The sequence below is a fragment of the Thalassophryne amazonica genome, chromosome 7, assembly GCF_902500255.1.
Source record: "Thalassophryne amazonica chromosome 7, fThaAma1.1, whole genome shotgun sequence".
NCBI classification, from domain to species: Eukaryota; Metazoa; Chordata; class Actinopteri; order Batrachoidiformes; family Batrachoididae; genus Thalassophryne; species Thalassophryne amazonica.
Window position 1 is genome coordinate 12,305,610 of NC_047109.1, and position 20,936 is coordinate 12,326,545.

General features: G+C 40.7%; 1 protein-coding gene across 1 annotated transcript in view; it reads right to left on the reverse strand.

Moving 5' to 3' along the window:
• The window catches only part of LOC117513198 (regulator of G-protein signaling 22), a 107,853-nt gene that overhangs the window by 13,837 nt on the left and 73,080 nt on the right, over positions 1-20,936 (reverse strand). The window contains exons 18-23 of the mRNA XM_034173494.1: positions 18,766-18,822; positions 15,188-15,346; positions 11,671-11,850; positions 11,424-11,600; positions 11,000-11,122; positions 6,601-6,697 (exon numbers count right to left, since the gene is read on the reverse strand). Of these exons, the coding sequence (XP_034029385.1) occupies positions 6,601-6,697; positions 11,000-11,122; positions 11,424-11,600; positions 11,671-11,850; positions 15,188-15,346; positions 18,766-18,822 (793 nt within the window). The remainder of the gene's footprint in view (positions 1-6,600; positions 6,698-10,999; positions 11,123-11,423; positions 11,601-11,670; positions 11,851-15,187; positions 15,347-18,765; positions 18,823-20,936) is intronic.

Below are 20,936 nucleotides of genomic sequence, written 5' to 3' on the forward strand. Positions count from 1 at the left end.
TGGATTTTTATTTTATTTTTTAGCACTGTTGTCGTGCGTTACCTGTGCTGTTCCACAGCCTGTCCAGTGGATTTTTATTTTATTTTTTTACCACTGTTGTCGTGTGTTACCTGTGCTGCTCCACAGCCTGTTCAGTGGATTTTTGTTTTGTTTTTTGGCACTGTTGTCGTGCGTTACCTGTGCTGCTCCACAGCCTGTCCAGTGGATTTTTATTTTATTTTTTGGCACTGTTGTCGTGCGTTACCTGTGCTGCTCCACAGCCTGTCCAGTGGATTTTGATTTTATTTTTTTTTAGCACTGTTGTCGTGTGTTACCTGTGCTGCTCCACAGCCTGTCTAGTGGATTTTTATTTTATTTTTTACCACTGTTGTCGTGTGTTACCTGTGCTGCTCCGCAGCCTGTCCAGTGGATTTTTATTTTATTACTATTTTTTTTATTTTTTATTTTTTTTTTTTTTAGCACTGTTGTCGTGCGTTACCTGTGCTGCTCCACAGCCTGTCCAGTGGATTTTTATTTTATTTTTTAGCACTGTTGTCGTGCGTTACCTGTGCTGCTCCACAGCCTGTCCAGTGGATTTTTATTTTATTTTTTACCACTGTTGTCGTGCGTTACCTGTGCTGCTCCACAGCCTGTCCAGTGGATTTTTATTTTTATTTTTTTATTTTTTTGGCGCTGTTGTCGTGCGTTACCTGTGCTGCTCCACAGCCTGTCCAGTGGATTTTTATTTAGCGCTGTTGTCGTGCGTTACCTGTGCTGCTCCACAGCCTGTCTAGTGGATTTTTATTTTGTTTTAGCACTGTTGTCGTGCGTTGCCTGTGCTGCTCCACAGCCTGTCCAGTGGATTTTTATTTTTATTTTATTTTATTTTTTAGCACTGTTGTGCGTTACCTGTGCTGCTCCACAGCCTGTCTAGTGGATTTTTATTTTGTTTTAGCACTGTTGTCGTGCGTTACCTGTGCTGCTCCACAGCCTGTCCAGTGGATTTTGATTTAGCACTGTTGTCATGCGTTACCTGTGCTGCTCCACAGCCTGTCCAGTGGATTTTTATTTTGTTTTAGCACTGTTGTCGTGCGTTGCCTGTGCTGCTCCACAGCCTGTCCAGTGGATTTTTATTTTTATTTTATTTTTTAGCACTGTTGTCGTGCGTTACCTGTGCTGCTCCACAGCCTGTCTAGTGGATTTTTATTTTGTTTTAGCACTGTTGTCGTGCGTTGCCTGTGCTGCTCCACAGCCTGTCCTGTGGATTTTTATTTTTATTTTATTTTATTTTTTAGCACTGTTGTTGTGCGTTACCTGTGCTGCTCCACAGCCTGTCTAGTGGATTTTTATTTTATTTTAGCACTGTTGTCGTGCGTTACCTGTGCTGCTCCACAGCCTGTCTAGTGTCGGATTCCCTGTTTGGGAATCCGCTAGCTTAGCATAGCTACTAGCTCTTAGCCGTTTTAGCATGGCGGCTTCTCCTGTCTCTCCCGTACTTTGCTGCTCTGGGTGTGAAATGTTTAGTTATTCCTCGGCCTCTTTTAGCAGTAACGGTACTTGTAATAAGTGCAGCTTATTCGTAGCTTTGGAGGCCAGGCTGGGCGAATTGGAGGCTCGGCTCCGCACCGTGGAAAATTCTACAGCTAGCCAGGCCCCTGTAGTCAGTGCGGACCAAGGTAGCTTAGCCGCCGTTAGTTCCCCCCTGGCAGACCCCGTGCAGTCGGGAAGGCAGGCTGACTGGGTGACTGTGAGGAGGAAGCGTAGCCCTAAACAGAAGCCCCGTGTACACCGTCAACCCGTTCACATCTCTAACCGTTTTTCCCCACTCGACGATACACTCGCCAAGGATCAAACTCTGGTTATTGGCGACTCTGTTTTGAGAAATGTGAAGTTAGCGACACCAGCAACCATTGTCAATTGTCTTCCGGGGGCCAGAGCAGGCGACATCGAAGGACATTTGAAATTGCTGGCTAAGGCTAAGCGTAAATTTGGTAAGATTGTAATTCACGTCGGCAGTAATGACACTCGGTTACGCCAATCGGAGGTCACTAAAATTAACATTGAATCGGTGTGTAACTTTGCAAAAACAATGTCGGACTCTGTTGTTTTCTCTGGGCCCCTCCCCAATCAGACCGGGAGTGACATGTTTAGCCGCATGTTCTCCTTGAATTGCTGGCTGTCTGAGTGGTGTCCAAAAAATGAGGTGGGCTTCATTGATAATTGGCAAAGCTTCTGGGGAAAACCTGGTCTTGTTAGGAGAGACGGCATCCATCCCACTTTAGAGGGAGCAGCTCTCATTTCTAGAAATCTGGCCAATTTTTTGGGATCCTCCAAACTGTGACTGTCTAGCGTTGGGACCAGGAGGCAGAGCTGTGGTCTTATACACCTCTCTGCAGCTTCTCTCCCCCTGCCATCCCCCTATTACCCCATCCCCGTAGAGACGGTGCCTGCTCCCAGACCACCAATAACTAGCAAAAATCTATTTAAGCATAAAAATTCAAAAAGAAAAAATAATATAGCACCTTCAATTGCACCACAGACTAAAACAGTTAAATGTGGTCTATTAAACATTAGGTCTCTTTCTTCTAAGTCCCTGTTGGTAAATGATATAATAATTGATCAACGTACTGATTTATTCTGCCTAACAGAAACTTGGTTACAGCAGGATGAATATGTTAGTTTAAATGAGTCAACACCCCCGAGTCACACTAACTGTCAGAATGCTCGTAGCACGGGCCGGGGCGGAGGATTAGCAGCAATCTTCCATTCCAGCTTATTAATTAATCAAAAACCTAGACAGAGCTTTAATTCATTTGAAAGCTTGTCTCTTAGTCTTGTCCATCCAAATTGGAAGTCCCAAAAACCAGTTTTATTTGTTATTATCTATCGTCCACCTGGTCGTTACTGTGAGTTTCTCTGTGAATTTTCAGACCTTTTGTCTGACTTAGTGCTTAGCTCAGATAAGATAATTATAGTGGGCGATTTTAACATCCACACAGATGCTGAGAATGACAGCCTCAACACTGCATTTAATCTATTATTAGACTCTATCGGCTTTGCTCAAAAAGTAAATGAGTCCACCCACCACTTTAATCATATTTTAGATCTTGTTCTGACTTATGGTATGGAAATAGAAGACTTAACAGTATTCCCTGAAAACTCCCTTTTGTCTGATCATTTTTTAATAACATTTACATTTACCCTGATGGACTACCCTGCAGTGGGGAATAAGTTTCATTACACTAGAAGTCTTTCAGAAAGCGCTGTAACTAGGTTTAAGGATATGATTCCTTCTTTATGTTCTCTAATGTCATATACCAACACAGAGCAGAGTAGCTACCTAAACTCTGTAAGGGAGTTAGAGTATCTTGTCAATAGTTTTACATCCTCATTGAAGACAACTCTGGATGCTGTAGCTCCTCTGAAAAAGAGAGCTTTAAATTAGAAGTGTCTGACTCTGTGGTATAACTCACAAACTCGTAGCTTAAAGCTGATAACCCGTAAGTTGGAGAGGAAATGGCGTCTCACTAATTTAGAAGATCTTCACTTAGCCTGGAAAAAGAGTTTGTTGCTCTATAAGAAAGCCCTTCGTGAAGCTAGGACATCTTTCTACTCATCACTAATTGAAGAAAATAAGAACAACCCCAGGTTTCTTTTCAGCACTGTAGCCAGGCTGACAAAGAGTCAGAGCTCTATTGAGCTGAGTATTCCATTAACTTTAACTAGTAATGACTTCATGACTTTCTTTGCTAACAAAATTTTGACTATTAGAGAAAAAATTACTCATAACCATCCCAAAGATGTATCGTTATCTTTGGCTGCTTTCAGTGATGCCGGTATTTGGTTAGACTCTTTCTCTCCGATTGTTCTGTCTGAGTTATTTTCATTAGTTACTTCATCCAAACCATCAACATGCTTATTAGACCCCATTCCTGCCAGGCTGCTCAAGGAAGTCCTACCATTATTTAATGCTTCAATCTTAAATATGATCAATCTATCTTTGTTAGTTGGTTATGTACCACAGGCCTTTAAGGTGGCAGTAATTAAACCATTACTTAAAAAGCCATCACTTGACCCAGCTATCTTAGCTAATTATAGGCCAATCTCCAACCTTCCTTTTCTCTCAAAGATTCTTGAGAGGGTAGTTGTAAAACAGCTAACTGATCACCTGCAGAGGAATGGTCTATTTGAAGAGTTTCAGTCAGGTTTTAGAATTCATCATAGTACAGAAACAGCATTAGTGAAGGTTACAAATGATCTTCTCATGGCTTCGGACAGTGGACTTATCTCTGTGCTTGTTCTGTTGGACCTCAGTGCTGCTTTTGATACTGTTGACCATAAAATTTTATTACAGAGATTAGAGCATGTCATAGGTATTAAAGGCATTGCGCTGCGGTGGTTTGAATCATATTTGTCTAATAGATTACAGTTTGTTCATGTAAATGGGGAATCTTCTTCACAGACTAAAGTTAATTATGGAGTTCCACAAGGTTCTGTGCTAGGACCAATTTTATTCACTTTATACATGCTTCCCTTGGGCAGTATTATTAGACGGTATTGCTTAAATTTTCATTGTTACGCAGATGATACCCAGCTTTATCTATCCATGAAGCCAGAGGATACGCACCAATTAGCTAAACTGCAGGATTGTCTTACAGACATAAAGACATGGATGACCTCTAATTTCCTGCTTTTAAACTCAGATAAAACTGAAGTTATTGTACTTGGCCCCACAAATCTTAGAAGCATGGTGTCTAACCAGATCGTTACTCTGGATGGCATTTCCCTGATCTCTAGTAATACTGTGAGAAATCTTGGAGTCATTTTTGATCAGGATATGTCATTCAAAGCGCATATTAAACAAATATGTAGGACTGCCTTTTTGCATTTACGCAATATCTCTAAAATCAGAAAGGTCTTGTCTCAGAGTGATGCTGAAAAACTAATTCATGCATTTATTTCCTCTAGGCTGGACTATTGTAATTCATTATCAGGTTGTCCTAAAAGTTCCCTAAAAAGCCTTCAGTTGGTTCAGAATGCTGCAGCTAGAGTACTGACGGGGACTAGCAGGAGAGAGCATATCTCACCCGTGTTGGCCTCCCTTCATTGGCTTCCTGTTAATGCTAGAATAGAATTTAAAATTCTTCTTCTTACTTATAAGGTTTTGAATAATCAGGTCCCATCTTATCTTAGGGACCTCGTAGTACCATATTACCCCATTAGAGCGCTTCGCTCTCAGACTGCGGGCTTACTTGTAGTTCCTAGGGTTTGTAAGAGTAGAATGGGAGGCAGAGCCTTCAGCTTTCAGGCTCCTCTCCTGTGGAACCAGCTCCCAATTCAGATCAGGGAGACAGATGCCCTCTCTACTTTTAAGATTAGGCTTAAAACTTTCCTTTTCGCTAAGGCTTATAGTTAGGGCTGGATCGGGTGACCCTGGACCATCCCTTGGTTATGTTGCTTTAGACGTAGACTGTGTTTCATAATTATTGTATGGCCTTGCCTTGCAATGTGGAGCGCCTTGGGGCAACTGTTTGTTGTGATTTGGCGCTATACAAGAAAAAAGTTGATTGATTGATTGACTTATTACAAGTACCGTTACTGCTAAAGGAGGCCGAGGAATAACTAAACATTTCACACCCAGAGCAGAAAAGTGCGGGAGAGACAGGAGAATCCGCCATGCTAAATCGGCTAAGAGCTAGTAGCTACGCTAAGCTAGCGGATTCCTAAAAACACGCAAAGAGAATAATGTGTAAATAATTTAGAGGTGATTCAGCAGAAGGAGTGCTTTAGTTAAGGCACGTAAAGATTACACTGGGAAACAAATCGTAATCTAGATAACTAGATCAATCTAACTGCGCAGATTAAACAGCTAACAGATACAGAAAAACACCGCTGTGCTCCAGAACAGGAAGTGATACAATACCGCAGTGAGAGCCAACCACCAGTAGAGTAAAACTTGTGCCAAATCAACATGCAGATCCACCTTGGACCTGCTGTGGCGACCCAGAGTGAAAACAAGGGAGCATCCAAAGGGGGCTTGTACAATTCTACAATCTTGGATGGACAAAAATGCATGACAAACAGCTCCCCCTGGTGGCCCATTGAGCTCTGCACTGGTAAATATGAGAACACTTGATTATGGGCGTTCCCGCAGACTGATGTAAGTTTGACACTTTCCCACATTTCTACATAGTATACTGAAGTACTCAGTCATGTGGAAATGGTGACGGTCTCCGTCTGTTCCTGTTTCTCTTCTGTACCATCATCTCATTAAAAGACCATTTGCTTCACTTCATTTCTGTTAGCATCATGCTTCATTAGCATGTCCACGCGGCATGGGCTCGGAATAACTCCTGCATAGAACATTGATAGTTAACGGACAGACTAAAGTGGATGTTTTGGCCCGAGTTGCACATAAAGAGACAGTTGTGACATTTAAAGGTCAGTTTGATGCTGATTTTGTTTCAGCTGCCAGCAGATTATTAATGCTTTGGACGTCTTGCTTGGATTTCAGCGTGGGAATGACTGAATGCAATTCCATTGTTATGGTTTCCTGTGTTGGGCCTGAAGAGGAGCAGAGATTTGTGGAGCCCTGCGAGATGAGAGGAGGCATGCGAGTACCTGAGACCGTGGAGAGAGAGGCAGTGGGGCTCTGTCTTCTCAACAGCGCCTCCTCTCTTTTAAGACCAGCCATGTATTTTGAGTAAGACCATGACAGCTGAGGGAACACGTGCAGAGACAGATGGAATATTATTACAGTTTGAGGTCCGTGGACGCATTTCAACATCACACTTGTGTTGTGCTTTCAGACAACTGTTAAAGAAAATAATTAAAGGTCATGTTTTTATCTCAGATTCTGGAAAAGTCTGATACAGTGAACGAACCATAGTACTGAAGGTGGGAGTGTCTGTATCATCCCACGTAAACCATCAACTTATCTAGAGTGAGTAAAGTGTTTTTCTTCAGAGGAAGTACTTTTACTTTCTCACACACACACACACACACACACACACACACACACACACACACACACACACACACACACACACACACCAAATTACTTGAACTTGAACACCGAATTACTTGAAACTTCTGAATTAAATTTTGGTAAACTTTAAAATTAGGTACACTGACAATTAATGCAGTGACTAGTGTGTTGCCCGTGGGGATCCAAAATACAGAGACTGTGGCAGAAGACATTAAAAGGACTACACATTTCACTTATGGTACCAACATGACACTTAAGTCACTCATGGTAACGGCAACATAACACTTCACTAAATTGACTCAACCAATTGAACTACAACCCCAATTCCAATGAAGTTGGGACGTTGTGTGAAATGTAAATAAAAACAGAATACAATGATTTGCAAATCCTATTCAACCTATATTCAACTGAATACACCACAAAGACAAGATATTTAATGTTCTAAATATAAACTTTATTGTTTTTGTGCAAATATTTGCTCATTTTGAAATGGATGCCTGCAACACATTTCAAAAAAGCTGAGACAGTGGTATGTTTACCACTGTGTTACATCACCTTTCCTTCTAACAACACTCAATAAGCGTTTGGGAACTGAGGACACTAATTGTGAGTGTCATGACTGGACATAAAAGGAGTATCCCCAAAAGGCTCAGCCGTTCACAAGCAAAGATGGAGCAAGGATCACCACTTTGTGAACAACTGCGTGAAAAAAATAGTTCAACAGTTTAAGAACAATGTTTCTCAATGTTCAATTGCAAGTAATTTAGGGATTCCATCATCTACAGTCCATAATCTAATCAGAAGATTCGGAGAATCTGGAGAACTTTCTACACGTAAGCGGCAAGGCCGAAAACCAACAGTGAATGCCCATGACCTTCGATCCCTCAGGCGGAACTGCATTAAAAACAGACATCACTGTGTAAAGGATCTTACAGCGTGGGCTCAGGAACACTTCAGAAAACCATTGTCAGTTAACACAGTTCGCCGCTACATCAACAAGCGCAAGTTAAAACTCTACCATGCAAAATGAAAGCCATACATCAACAACATCCAGAAATGCTGCCGCCTTCTCTAGGCCCGAACTCATTTGAAATGGACAGACGCAAAGTGGAAAAGTCTGCTGTGGTCTGATGAGTCCACATTTCAAATTGTTTTTGGAAATCATGGACGTCGTGTCCTCCAGACAAAAGAGGAAAAAGACCATCCAGCAATGGATGGAGCAACACATGCTGCCATCCAAGCAATGTCTTTTTCATGGACGTCCCTGCTTATTTCAGCAAGGCAATGCCAAGCCACATTCTGCACGTGTTACAACAGCGTGGCTTCGTAGTAAAAGAGTGTGGGTACTAGACTGGCCTGCCTGCAGTCCAGACCCGTCGTCCATTGAAAATGTGTGGCGCATTATGAAGCGCAAAATCCAACAGCGGAGACCCCGGACTGTTGAACAAATGAAGTCGTACATCAAGCAAGAATGGGAAAGAATTCCACCTACAAAGCTTCAACAATAAGTGTCCTCAGTTCCCAAATGTTTATTGAGTGTTGTTAGAAGGAAAGGTGATGTAACACAATGGTAAACATACCACTGTCCCAGTTTTTTGAAACGTGTTGCAGGCATCCATTTGAAAATGAGCAAATATTTTCACAAAAACAATAAAGTTTATCAGTTTGAACATTAAATATCTTGTCTTTGTGGTGTATTCAATTGAATATAGGTTGAAGAGGATTTGCAAATCATTGTATTCTGTTTTTATTTACATTTTACACAACGTCCCAAATTCACTGGAACTGAGGTTGTACAAAAACAATAAATCAATAACACTAACAACACTAACAACTAACTAACATGAACCACATTTAACATTTAAAACCCCAAACTCCCATGGTGCATTGCAGCACAACAGCTATTGTTTACTGTTTAGCTAAAATTGCTAATTTCCTCAATAATGTTAGTGCTATCAACTTTTCATTTTTGCAGTGTTCATCCTTAACCCAAAATACAAACCAAGCATACCAAACGGCAAATGTCAACTCTCCCCAATTTCCCCATGATCAAAGCCATACACACGCACACACACAGAGGCCACTTGCCTCTGTGTACGTGTGTTCAATAGCACGTTTTATTGTGTGCTATTAAAAAAATAGATAAGCATCAATTAGTGAACAGTGAAAGTGAATCATTTATTAATGGTGTTCATGTTAATACACATTACTACGTTAACAGTGAAATGTCCTTAATGGGGTATGAGCTTAATATTCTGTTCAGATCTTTTATTTACTGTATTTTCCAGAGTATAAGTTGCATGTTTTGTTCTGTATTATCAGCTCTATAATTTGGGATTTTTGTGCATTGTTGTAGTGTACTCTATTATTGGAATTTCTTCTTTTATCTGGATCTGGCATATTAGAATATATTCGTGGCACATGTGAGGAGTCACTATATATTTAATGAAGACATTTTTTTATTACTACAACCCCTGGCAAAAATTATGGAATCACCGGCCTCGGAGGATGTTCATTCAGTTGTTTAATTTTGTAGAAAAAAAGCAGATCACAGACATGACACAAAACTAAAGTCATTTCAAATGGCAACTTTCTGGCTTTAAGAAACACTATAAGAAATCAAGAAAAAAAGATTGTGGCAGTCAGTAACGGTTACTTTTTTAGACCAAGCAGAGGAAAAAAATATGGAATCACTCAATTCTGAGGAAAAAATTATGGAATCACCCTGTAAATTTTCATCCCCCAAATTAACACCTGCATCAAATCAGATCTGCTCATTGACATTGACCCTATGCCATGACATTTACCCTATGTGTCTTTTTGCAAGGAATGTTTTTGCAGTTTTTGCTCTATGGCAAGATGCATTATCATCTTGAAAAATGATTTCATCATCCCCAAACATCCTTTCAATTGTCCAAAATATCAACATAAACTTGTGCATTTATTGATGATGTAATGACAGCCATCTCCCCAGTGCCTTTACCTGACATGCAGCCCCATATCATCAATGACTGTGGAAATTTACATGTTCTCTTCAGGCAGTCATCTTTATAAATCTCATTGGAAAGGCACCAAACAAAAGTTCCAGCATCATCACCTTGCCCAATGCAGATTCGAGATTCATCACTGAATATGACTTTCATCCAGTCATCCACAGTCCACAATTGCTTTTCCTTAGCCCATTGTAACCTTGTTTTTTTCTGTTTAGGTGTTAATGATGCCTTTCGTTTAGCTTTTCTGTATGTAAATCCCATTTCCTTTAGGCGGTTTCTTACAGTTCGGTCACAGACGTTGACTCCAGTTTCCTCCCGTTCGTTCCTCATTTGTTTTGTTGTACATTTTTTGATTTTTGAGACATATTGCTTTAAGTTTTCTGTCTTGACACTTTGTCTTCCTTGGTCTACCAGTATGTTTACCTTTAACAACCTTCCCATGTTGTTTGTATTTGGTCCAGAGTTTAGACACAGCTGACTGTGAACAACCAACATCTTTTGCAACATTGCGTGATGATTTACTCTCTTTTAAGAGTTTGATAATCCTCTCCTTTGTTTCAATTGACATCTCTCGTGTTGGAGCCATGATTCATGTCAGTCCACTTGGTGCAACAGCTCTCCAAGGTGTGTTCACTCCTTTTTAGATGCAGACTAACGAGCAGATCTGATATGATGCAGGTGTTAGTTTTGGGGATGAAACTTTACAGGGTGATTCCATAATTTTTTCCTCAGAATTGAGTGATTCCATATTTTTTCCTCTGCTTGGTCTAAAAAAGTAACCGTTACTGACTGCCACAATCTTTTTTTCTTGATTTCTTATAGTGTTTCTTAAAGCCAGAAAGTTGCCATTTGAAATGACTTTAGTTTTGTGTCATGTCTGTGATCTGCTTTTTTTCTACAAAATTAAACAACTGAATGAACATCCTCCGAGGCCGGTGATTCCATAATTTTTGCCAGGGGTTATACTAGAGATGATGGTGATTACTTGCAGATTAAATCATGTTTAGCGTGTTTGAGTTCAGGTGACGTGTTTCCTTACTGGCTGCGTGAAAGAAAATAGCATTCCACTCGGAGTTCTAATCAGCTCCTTTTCTATTCCTTCCTCATCACCTTCATCCTCCATCTCTTCTTCCCAACTGGCCTCTTTCCTCTCCAACTCTTCCTGCATTCAGCAGAAATTAATCTGTCAGTTTTTTTCAATAAATTGTTCAGTCTGTAAAATGTCAAAAAGAGTGAACAAAAATGCCCCTTAAAGTTTGCCAAAGCCCACAGCGGTGTTTTCAGAGTACTTGTTTTGTCTGACCAACAGCTCAAAACTCAAAGATTTTTCATTTGCAGTGAAATAAAACAGCAAGTTCTCACATTGTGAAGCTGGAACAAGAGAACATTTGGAAATTTTGCTTCCTGAGTGACAAACTATTTAAATTCTTTCCAAACAGCATTGTTCCATCACCACGACTCACCTGGACTGCCCTCCTCTCTTCCTCCTCCTCTTCCTCCTTTCTCCGACGCCTCCTTAATCTGGCTCTGTGTTGGCCTCGTTTCTCCTCTAGGAGAGGAAGGAGCTGCTCCTCTTGGACACTGCTCCTCAGGGCCTGAAACTCTGACCAGAGCTTCAGCAGTTCATTAAACACTGTCACCTGCAGCAGACAGTGTGCAGGCGTGTCAGCACACAAAAATTCTAAATATTTTATTTGACAAGAATCACACCTGCGCCTCCCTGAAGATGTACGGGCCCAACATGCGGCGGTTCTCCAGAATGTGGCGGGCCTGTTCGGCGGTGATGTCTATCTGCAAGGCAGGGGGCACGGACGAGTCGATGAAGCAGCTGATGATAGTGGAGATCTTCTGCTGGATGCTGACCTCAGAGCTGTGCGAATGACATAGGTCCTGAAGAGACACATTTCAAACATCAGACTGCTGGTACATCAAAACAATTATCAATCAATCAATCAACTTTTTTTTTATATAGCGCCAAATCACAACAAACAGTTGCCCCAAGGCGCTTTATATTGTAAGGCAAGGCCATACAACAATCATGAAAAACCCCAACGGTCAAAACGACCCCCTGTGAGCAAGCACTTGGCAACAGTGGGAAGGAAAAACTCCCTCTTAACAGGAAGAAACCTCCAGCAGAACCAGGCTCAGGGAGGGGCAGTCTTCTGCTGAGACTGGTTGGGGCTGAGGGAAAGAACCAGGAAAAAGACATGCTGTGGAGGGGGGCAGAGATCGATCACTAATGATTAAATGCGGAGTGATGCATACAGAGCAAAAAGAGAAAGAAACAGTGCATCATGGGAACCCCCCCACAGTCTACGTCTAAAGCAGCATAACCAAGGGATAGTCCAGGGTCACCCGATCCAGCCCTAACTATAAGCCTTAGCGAAAAGGAAAGTTTTAAGCCTAATCTTAAAAGTAGAGAGGGTATCTGTCTCCCTGATCAGAATTGGGAGCTGGTTCCACAGGAGAGGAGCCTGAAAGCTGAAGGCTCTGCCTCCCATTCTACTCTTACAAACCCTAGGAACTACAAGTAAGCCTGCAGTCTGAGAGCGAAGCGCTCTATTAGGGTGATATGGTACTACGAGGTCCCTGAGATAAGATGGGACCTGATTATTCAAAACCTTATAAGTAAGAAGAAGAATTTTAAATTCTATTCTAGAATTAACAGGAAGCCAATGAAGAGAGGGCAACACGGGTGAGATATGCTCTCTCCTGCTAGTCCCCGTCAGTACTCTAGCTGCAGCATTTTGAATTAACTGAAGGCTTTTTAGGGAACTTTTAGGGCAACCTGATAATAAAGAATTACAATAGTCCAGCCTAGAGGAAATAAATGCATGAATTAGTTTTTCAGCATCACTCTGAGACAAGACCTTTCTGATTTTAGAGATATTGCGTAAATGCAAAAAGGCAGTCCTACATATTTGTTTAATATGCGCTTTGAATGACATATCCTGATCAAAAATGACTCCAAGATTTCTCACAGTATTACTAGAGGTCAGGGAAATGCCATCCAGAGTAAAGATCTGGTTAGACACCATGCTTCTAAGATTTGTGGGGCCAAGTACAATAACTTCAGTTTTATCTGAGTTTAAAAGCAGGAAATTAGAGGTCATCCATGTCTTTATGTCTGTAAGACAATCCTGCAGTTTAGCTAATTGGTGTGTGTCCTCTGGCTTCATGGATAGATAAAGCTGGGTATCATCTGCGTAACAATGAAAATTTAAGCAATACCGTCTAATAATACTGCCTAAGGGAAGCATGTATAAAGTGAATAAAATTGGTCCTAGCACAGAACCTTGTGGAACTCCATAATTAACTTTAGTCTGTGAAGAAGATTCCCCATTTACATGAACAAACTGTAATCTATTAGACAAATATGATTCAAACCACCGCAGCGCAGTGCCTTTAATACCTATGACATGCTCTAATCTCTGTAATAAAATTTTATGGTCAACAGTATCAAAAGCAGCACTGAGGTCCAACAGAACAAGCACAGAGATGAGTCCACTGTCCGAAGCCATAAGAAGATCATTTGTAACCTTCACTAATGCTGTTTCTGTACTATGATGAATTCTAAAACCTGACTGAACCTCTTCAAATAGACCATTCCTCTGCAGGTGATCAGTTAGCTGTTTTACAACTACCCTCTCAAGAATCTTTGAGAGAAAAGGAAGGTTGGAGATTGGCCTATAATTAGCTAAAATAGCTGGGTCAAGAGATGGCTTTTTAAGTAATGGTTTAATTACTGCCACCTTAAAAGCCTGTGGTACATAGCCAACTAACAAAGATAAGTTGATCATATTTAAGATTGAAGCATTAAATAATGGTAGGACTTCCTTGAGCAGCCTGGCAGGAATGGGGTCTAATAAACATGTTGATGGTTTGGATGAAGTAACTAATGAAAATAACTCAGACAGAACAATCGGAGAGAAACAGTCTAACCAAATACCGGCATCACTGAAAGCAGCCAAAGATAACGATACATCTTTGGGATGGTTATGAGTCATTTTTTCTCTAATAGTCAAAATTTTGTTAGCAAAGAAAGTCATGAAGTCATTACTAGTTAAAGTTAATGGAATATTCAGCTCAATAGAGCTCTGACTCTTTGTCAGCCTGGCTACAGTGCTGAAAAGAAACCTGGGGTTGTTCTTATTTTCTTCAATTAGTGATGAGTAGAAAGATGTCCTAGCTTTACGGAGGGCTTTTTTATAGAGCAACAAACTCTTTTTCCAGGCTAAGTGAAGATCTTCTAAATTAGTGAGACGCCATTTCCTCTCCAACTTACGGGTTATCTGCTTTAAGCTACGAGTTTGTGAGTTATACCACAGAGTCAGACACTTCTGATTTAAAGCTCTCTTTTTCAGAGGAGCTACAGCATCCAAAGTTGTCTTCAATGAGGATGTAAAACTATTGACGAGATACTCTAACTCCCTTACAGAGTTTAGGTAGCTACTCTGCTCTGTGTTGGTATATGACAATAGAGAACATAAAGAAGGAATCATATCCTTAAACCTAGTTACAGCGCTTTCTGAAAGACTTCTAGTGTAATGAAACTTATTCCCCACTGCAGGGTAGTCCATCAGGGTAAATGTAAATGTTATTAAAAAATGATCAGACAGAAGGGAGTTTTCAGGGAATACTGTTAAGTCTTCTATTTCCATACCATAAGTCAAAACAAGATCTAAGATATGATTAAAGTGGTGGGTGGACTCATTTACTTTTTGAGCAAAGCCAATAGAGTCTAATAATAGATTAAATGCAGTGTTGAGGCTGCCATTCTCAGCATCTGTGTGGATGTTAAAATCGCCCACTATAAGTATCTTATCTGAGCTAAGCACTAAGTCAGACAGAAGGTCTGAAAATTCACAGAGAAACTCACAGTAACGACCAGGTGGACGATAGATAATAACAAATAAAACTGGTTTTTGGGACTTCCAATTTGGATGGAAAAGACTAAGAGACAAGCTTTCAAATGAATTAAAGCTCTGTCTAGGTATTAAAGCTCTGTCTAGGTAATTATGAAGGATGGTCCCTTTAAAATAGAGCTTCTCCAAACTCCACCTCACAAAAAGAAATTTAAAATATTTGAATTTTCCCTATCCTGCTGTGTTGGCCATTAAAATTCTGTAAATCTTGGATTCCCTGCTGTAACCCTTGCAAATTTGCTACAATCTGTAGTTCCAGGCTGGATTTAAAGTGATGGCTTCATGTCAAGCTCTTCTGGTACCTTGTACTTCTGGACCTCCAGCCAGAAAAGCACATCATTCTCCAGGAAGTCACTCTTCAGGGAGGCAAAGTACTGAAACTGCAGAGACGTGACAGGGTTCAGGAGAACCTGCCGGAACATTAAGATCTCTTTAGAGGAACTCATCCACAAACCCACGACCTGTAGGGATACAGCAAAGGATTCTGAGTTTGAAAATTGTTGGTCAAATCTCTCCATGAGAAGCAATTCCTAGTCCAGATCCCAATCATCAGCTCATATATATACAGTAGTGTCCAGAATAATAGTAGTGCTATGTGACTAAAAATATTAATCCAGGTTTTGAGTATATTTCTTATTGTTACATGGGAAACAAGGTACCAGTAGATTCAGTAGATTCTCACAAATCCAACAAGACCAAGCATTCATGATATGCACACTCCTAAGGCTATGAAATTGGGCTATTAGTAAAAAATTAGAAAAGGGGGTGTTCACAATAATAGTAGCATCTGCTGGTGACACTACAAACTCAAAACTATTATGTTCAAACTGCTTTTTTTTAGCAATCCTGTGAATCACTAAACTAGTATTTAGTTGTATAACCACAGTTTTTCATGATTTCTTCACATCTGCGAGGCATTACTTTTGTTGGTTTGGAACCAAGATTTTGCTCGTTTACTAGTGTGCTTGGGGTCATTGTCTTGTTGAAACACCCATTTCAAGGGCATGTCTTCTTCAGCATAAGGCAACATGACCTCTTCAAGTATTTTGACATATCCAAACTGATCCATGATACCTGGTATGCGATATATAGGCCCAACACCATAGTAGGAGAAACATGCCCATATCATGATGCTTCACTGTCTTCACTGTGAACTGTGGCTTGAATTCAGAGTTTGGGGGTCTACTCACAAACTGTCTGCGGCCTTTGGACCCAAAAAGAACAATTTTACTCTCATCAGTCCACAAAATATTCCTTAATTTCTCTTTAGGCCAGTTGATGTGTTCTTTGGCAAATTGTAACCTCTTCTGCACGTCTTTTATTTAACAGAGGGACTTTGTGGGGGATTCTTGCAAATAAATTAGCTTCACACAGGCGTCTTCTAACTGTCACAGCACTTACAGGTAACTCCAGACTGTCTTTGATCATCCTGGAGCTGATCAGTGGGTGAGCCTTTACCATTCTGGTTATTCTTCTATCCATTTTGATGGTTGTTTTCCAATTTCTTCCACGTGTCTCTGGTTTTTTGTCCATTTTAAAATATTGGAGATCATTGTAGATGAACAGCCTATAATTTTTTGCACCTGCGTATAAGTTTTCCCCTCTCCAATGACCTTCTTAATCAAACTACGCTGTTCTTCTGAACAATGTCTTGAACGTCCCATTTTCCTCAGGCTTTCAAAGAGAAAAGCATGTTCAACAGGTGCTGGCTTCATCCTTATATATATATATGTTATTATTATTATTATTATTATTCAAGTAGAGGATACATCACACCTCTTTTTTATTATCAGCTCTTTCAATTGGGATTTTTGTGCATTGTTGTCATGTATTATTGGCAAGTTTTTTTTTTTTTTTTTTTAGTAGTTTATTTTGTTTAGTGCTTTGATTCCTGAGAGATTTTATTTTTATTACCAACAAATGTGCAATTTTTCAGTGTACAAGTTGCACTGGAGTTTAAGTCATGGGACCTCCAAAATTAGTAATCAATCAGTTAATAAATAAATACATAAATAAAAGACGCATATACCAGAAAATACAGTACTTTCATACCAAGAGATTAGGTCAACATCAAGGATACACACACACACACACACACACACACACACACACACACACACACACACACACACACACACACACACACACACACACACACACACACACACACACACACACACACACACACACTAGTTGCATGTAAAAGTTTGGGCACCCCTGATGAAATACATCAATATTTAGTAGATCCTTCTTTTGCAGAAATAACAGCCTCTAAACGCTTTCTATAGCTTCCATTGAGAGTCCGGATACTGGTTGAAGGTATCTTGGACCATTCTTCTTTACAAAACATCTCAGGTTTGTTGGTTTTCGAGCATGGACAGCCCACTTAAAATCACACCACAGATTTTCAATAATATTCAGGTCTGGGGACTGAGATGGCCAGAGCATTGTACTTGTTCCTCTGCATGAATACCTTAGTAGATTTTGAGCAGTGTTTAGGGTTGCTGTCTTGTTGAAAGATCCAGCAACTTCAAATTTGTCACTGATTCATGAACATTGTACAAATGACAAGGGTGCCCAAATTTATACACCTGCCCACTTTTTTCTTTAAATAATTATTGCACACTTTTTGTAAAAACTAGAAACTTCATTTCACATCTCAGACCCTGGGTCTGCTATATGATATATTTAACTGAAATTTCTGATCCATACAACCAATGATTTATAAAGGAAAATCATGAAAATTATCAGGGGTGCCAAAATGTTTACATACAACTGTGCGTGTATATATATATATATATATATATATATATATATATATATATATATATATATATATATATATATATATATATATATATATAGTATACCTCAACAACCAAGAAGGCTTGACTGATGATCCACAGCATACATTTTGATTCTGGCGTAGCTTTAGTGATGTTTGAAAGGTTTTAATAGGTACTATTAATGTTTTGTCAGAGAAAATGTTAGTTTGCTTTCATTGACCCTTACTTTGAAAAAGTACTATATCTGGCTGACCTAATCTATAGAAAGTGTCACGCTATAGAATGATTTTTATGACTTATTTGATTTTGTTGAAGAGCCTAATAAAATTGTTATAAATTGATCCACTGACACGAGAGCCGTTTTGGACATTTTATTCTCTGCTGCTCATTTAGATGAATTGACACAATCCTCCCCCATGTACAGTCTGATTTTGATTCCACTGATGCAATTTGTATTTCTGGAACACATCCAATTCTGGAATGAGAATATAACAGGCATCCACTCACAACATACAGTAAAGTGCAGGAAGTAATCCAGAATAATAATCTGGATCTGATGAGCACAATTCTTTCATTCCTGTCTAACTGTTGATTTTGGTTTTAAGTGGAGAATTCCTCAGATCTCTGTACATCAATTTTTTTTTTTAATGGGATGAGCAATGACTTCTTAGAAGCCGTTTAATCTCACAGAAAATTCACAAAATGATTCTCTGTAATTCAGAAAAGATGTTCTTTTACCAATAATGAGATAATGATTGTAAAAGTCGGTCATCATAATCATGTATGAAAACTCCTTCCTGTAATTATCCTGCTTCATAAGTGACACGTTCATGTTTTCTGTCCGTGTTCGACTGACACGATGGGAACACAAAAAAAACCCCTCCAAAGAACGATTACAGTGAGGACTGCGATGCTGATGCTTTAATCTTATTTATCCTGGATCCGAGCTGGGAAAAGCGAGCACGGGGCCAACACAGTGTTGGACACAGCCAGCACTGGGAGCCAAGTCATGAAGTAAAACACAAATGATTTCAGGATGGGAAATGCCTCGTTTCTCTCTGAGTATTCAGCGTCCCCTGAGGATTCCTCCTTACCTTCTCAGCTTCTCCCCTCCTTCTATGGCGATGGTAGACGTTGGCCCCTTCTGCGCCCTGAGGACAAAAAGGTCAGGAGTCAAAGACAAAAGCAGAATCAGTATGAACACCTCCAGTCTGTCTGCAGATAGAAACTAAACCTTTGTGCATCTTCCAGACGTCACCTGTCCTCATTGTCACCTCAACATTCTTTTCTATCGTTTGTCAGTGTAACGCTAAACTCTGTCTGTCTCTCATTACTGACTGAGAGGATCCACGTGAGCAAATGGTGAACTTGATAACATAATGAGGCCACGCAGTGGAATCTGTGGTTTTGTGTGTTACCACCTGACAAAGCGGATAAACCAGTGGTTTATCTAAACTACAGCCAGTTTGACTTCTACTCTGAACACAGCATGAATCAAACAACAACGCAAGCATTACCAAATAAGTTCCCTTTCTATGCCCAACCTCCCTTACAATCATTTATTATTATTACCTTATTAAGTTACAAGTCCAGATCAGCCCCAACATTTTACAGAAACTTCATTAAAACTGGATCATTTCTTTTGAATTCAAATAGACACGAAGTTAAAAAAAACAAAAAAAAAAACAAAACTGTTGCATAACCAATACTATCAACTGTTTAAATTCATTAATAAAAGAAAAATAAAACAGATTTGAAAGAAAATTTGCAGGGGGAAAAAGCCAACCGTACTGTCTGAGCAGATATCCAAACCAGCTTTTCCTCCACTTTCACCGCCATCAGTCATAAATCAAACAGACCACTAATTTGTTAAGTGGATGTTGTGATGGAACAACCGACCAGCTCTTCACTCTCACAAAGAACTTGGAGGGTGCCTGGGACTATGCCCATCCAGTCTACATATGTTTTGTGGACTTGGAGAAGGCGTATGACCAGATACCCCAGGAGATACTGTGGGAGGTGTTACAAGAGTATGGAGTGAGGGGGTCCCTTCTCAGGGCCAACCAATCGCTGTACTCACAAAGCGAGAGCTGTATTCGATTGCTCGGCAGTAAGTCGGACTCATTTCCGGTGGGGGTTGGCTTCCGCCAGGGCTGCGTCTTGTCACCAATCTTGTGATATTCATGGAGAGGACACAGAGGCGTAGTCAGGGAGAGGAGGATTTCCAGTTTGGTGAGCTCAGGGTCTCATTGCTGCTTTTTGCAGATAATGTGGTCCTGTTGGCTTCATCAGCCTGTGACCTCCAACACTCACTGGATCCGTTTGCAGCCGAGTGTGAAGCAGCTGGGATGAGGATCAGCACCTCTAAATCTGAGGCTATGGTTCTCAGCAGGAAGCCAGTGGACTGCCTACTCCGGGTAGGGAATGTGACCTTGCCCCAAGTGAAGGAGTTCAAGTACCTCCGGTGTTGTAGGGGCGGTGTTGCATTCGCTCTGCTGTACTGTTGTGATGAAAAGGGAGCTGAGCCAAAAGGTAAAGCTCTCAATCTACTGGTCAGTCTGCATTCTTACTCTCACCTATGGTCATGAGGGTTGGGTCATGACTGAAAGAGCTAGATAGCATGTACAAGCAGCTGAAATGGGCTTTCTCAGGAGGGTGGCTGGTGTCTCCTTTAGAGATAGGGTGAGAATATCGGTCATCTATGGGGAGCTCGGAGTAGAGCCGCTGCTCCTTCGCGTTGAAAGGAGCCAGCTGAGGTGATTTGGGCATCTGGTAAGGATGCCTCCTGGGCGCCTCCCTAGGGAGTTGTTCCAGGCATGTCCATCTGGGAGGAGACCCCGGGGAAGACCCAGGACTAGGTGGAGAGATTATAGCTCCACACTGGCCTGGGAATGACTCAAGATCACCCAGTCAGAGGTGGTCAATGTGGCCTGGGAAAGGGAAGTCTGGGGTCCCTTGCTGGAGCTGTTGCCCCTGCAACCCGATCCCGGATAAGAGGTTGAAGATGATCAATCAATCAATTTTTTTATATAGCGCCAAATCACAACAAACAGTTGCCCCAAGGCGCTTTATATTGTAAGGCAAGGCCATACAATAATTATATAAAACCCCAACGGTCAAAACAACCCCCTGTGAGCAAGCACTTGGCTACAGTGTTAAAACTCCCTTTTAACAGGAAGAAACCTCCAGCAGAACCAGGCTCAGGGAGGGGCAGTCTTCTGCTGGGACTGGTTGGGGCTGAGGGAGAGAACCAGGAAAAAGACAT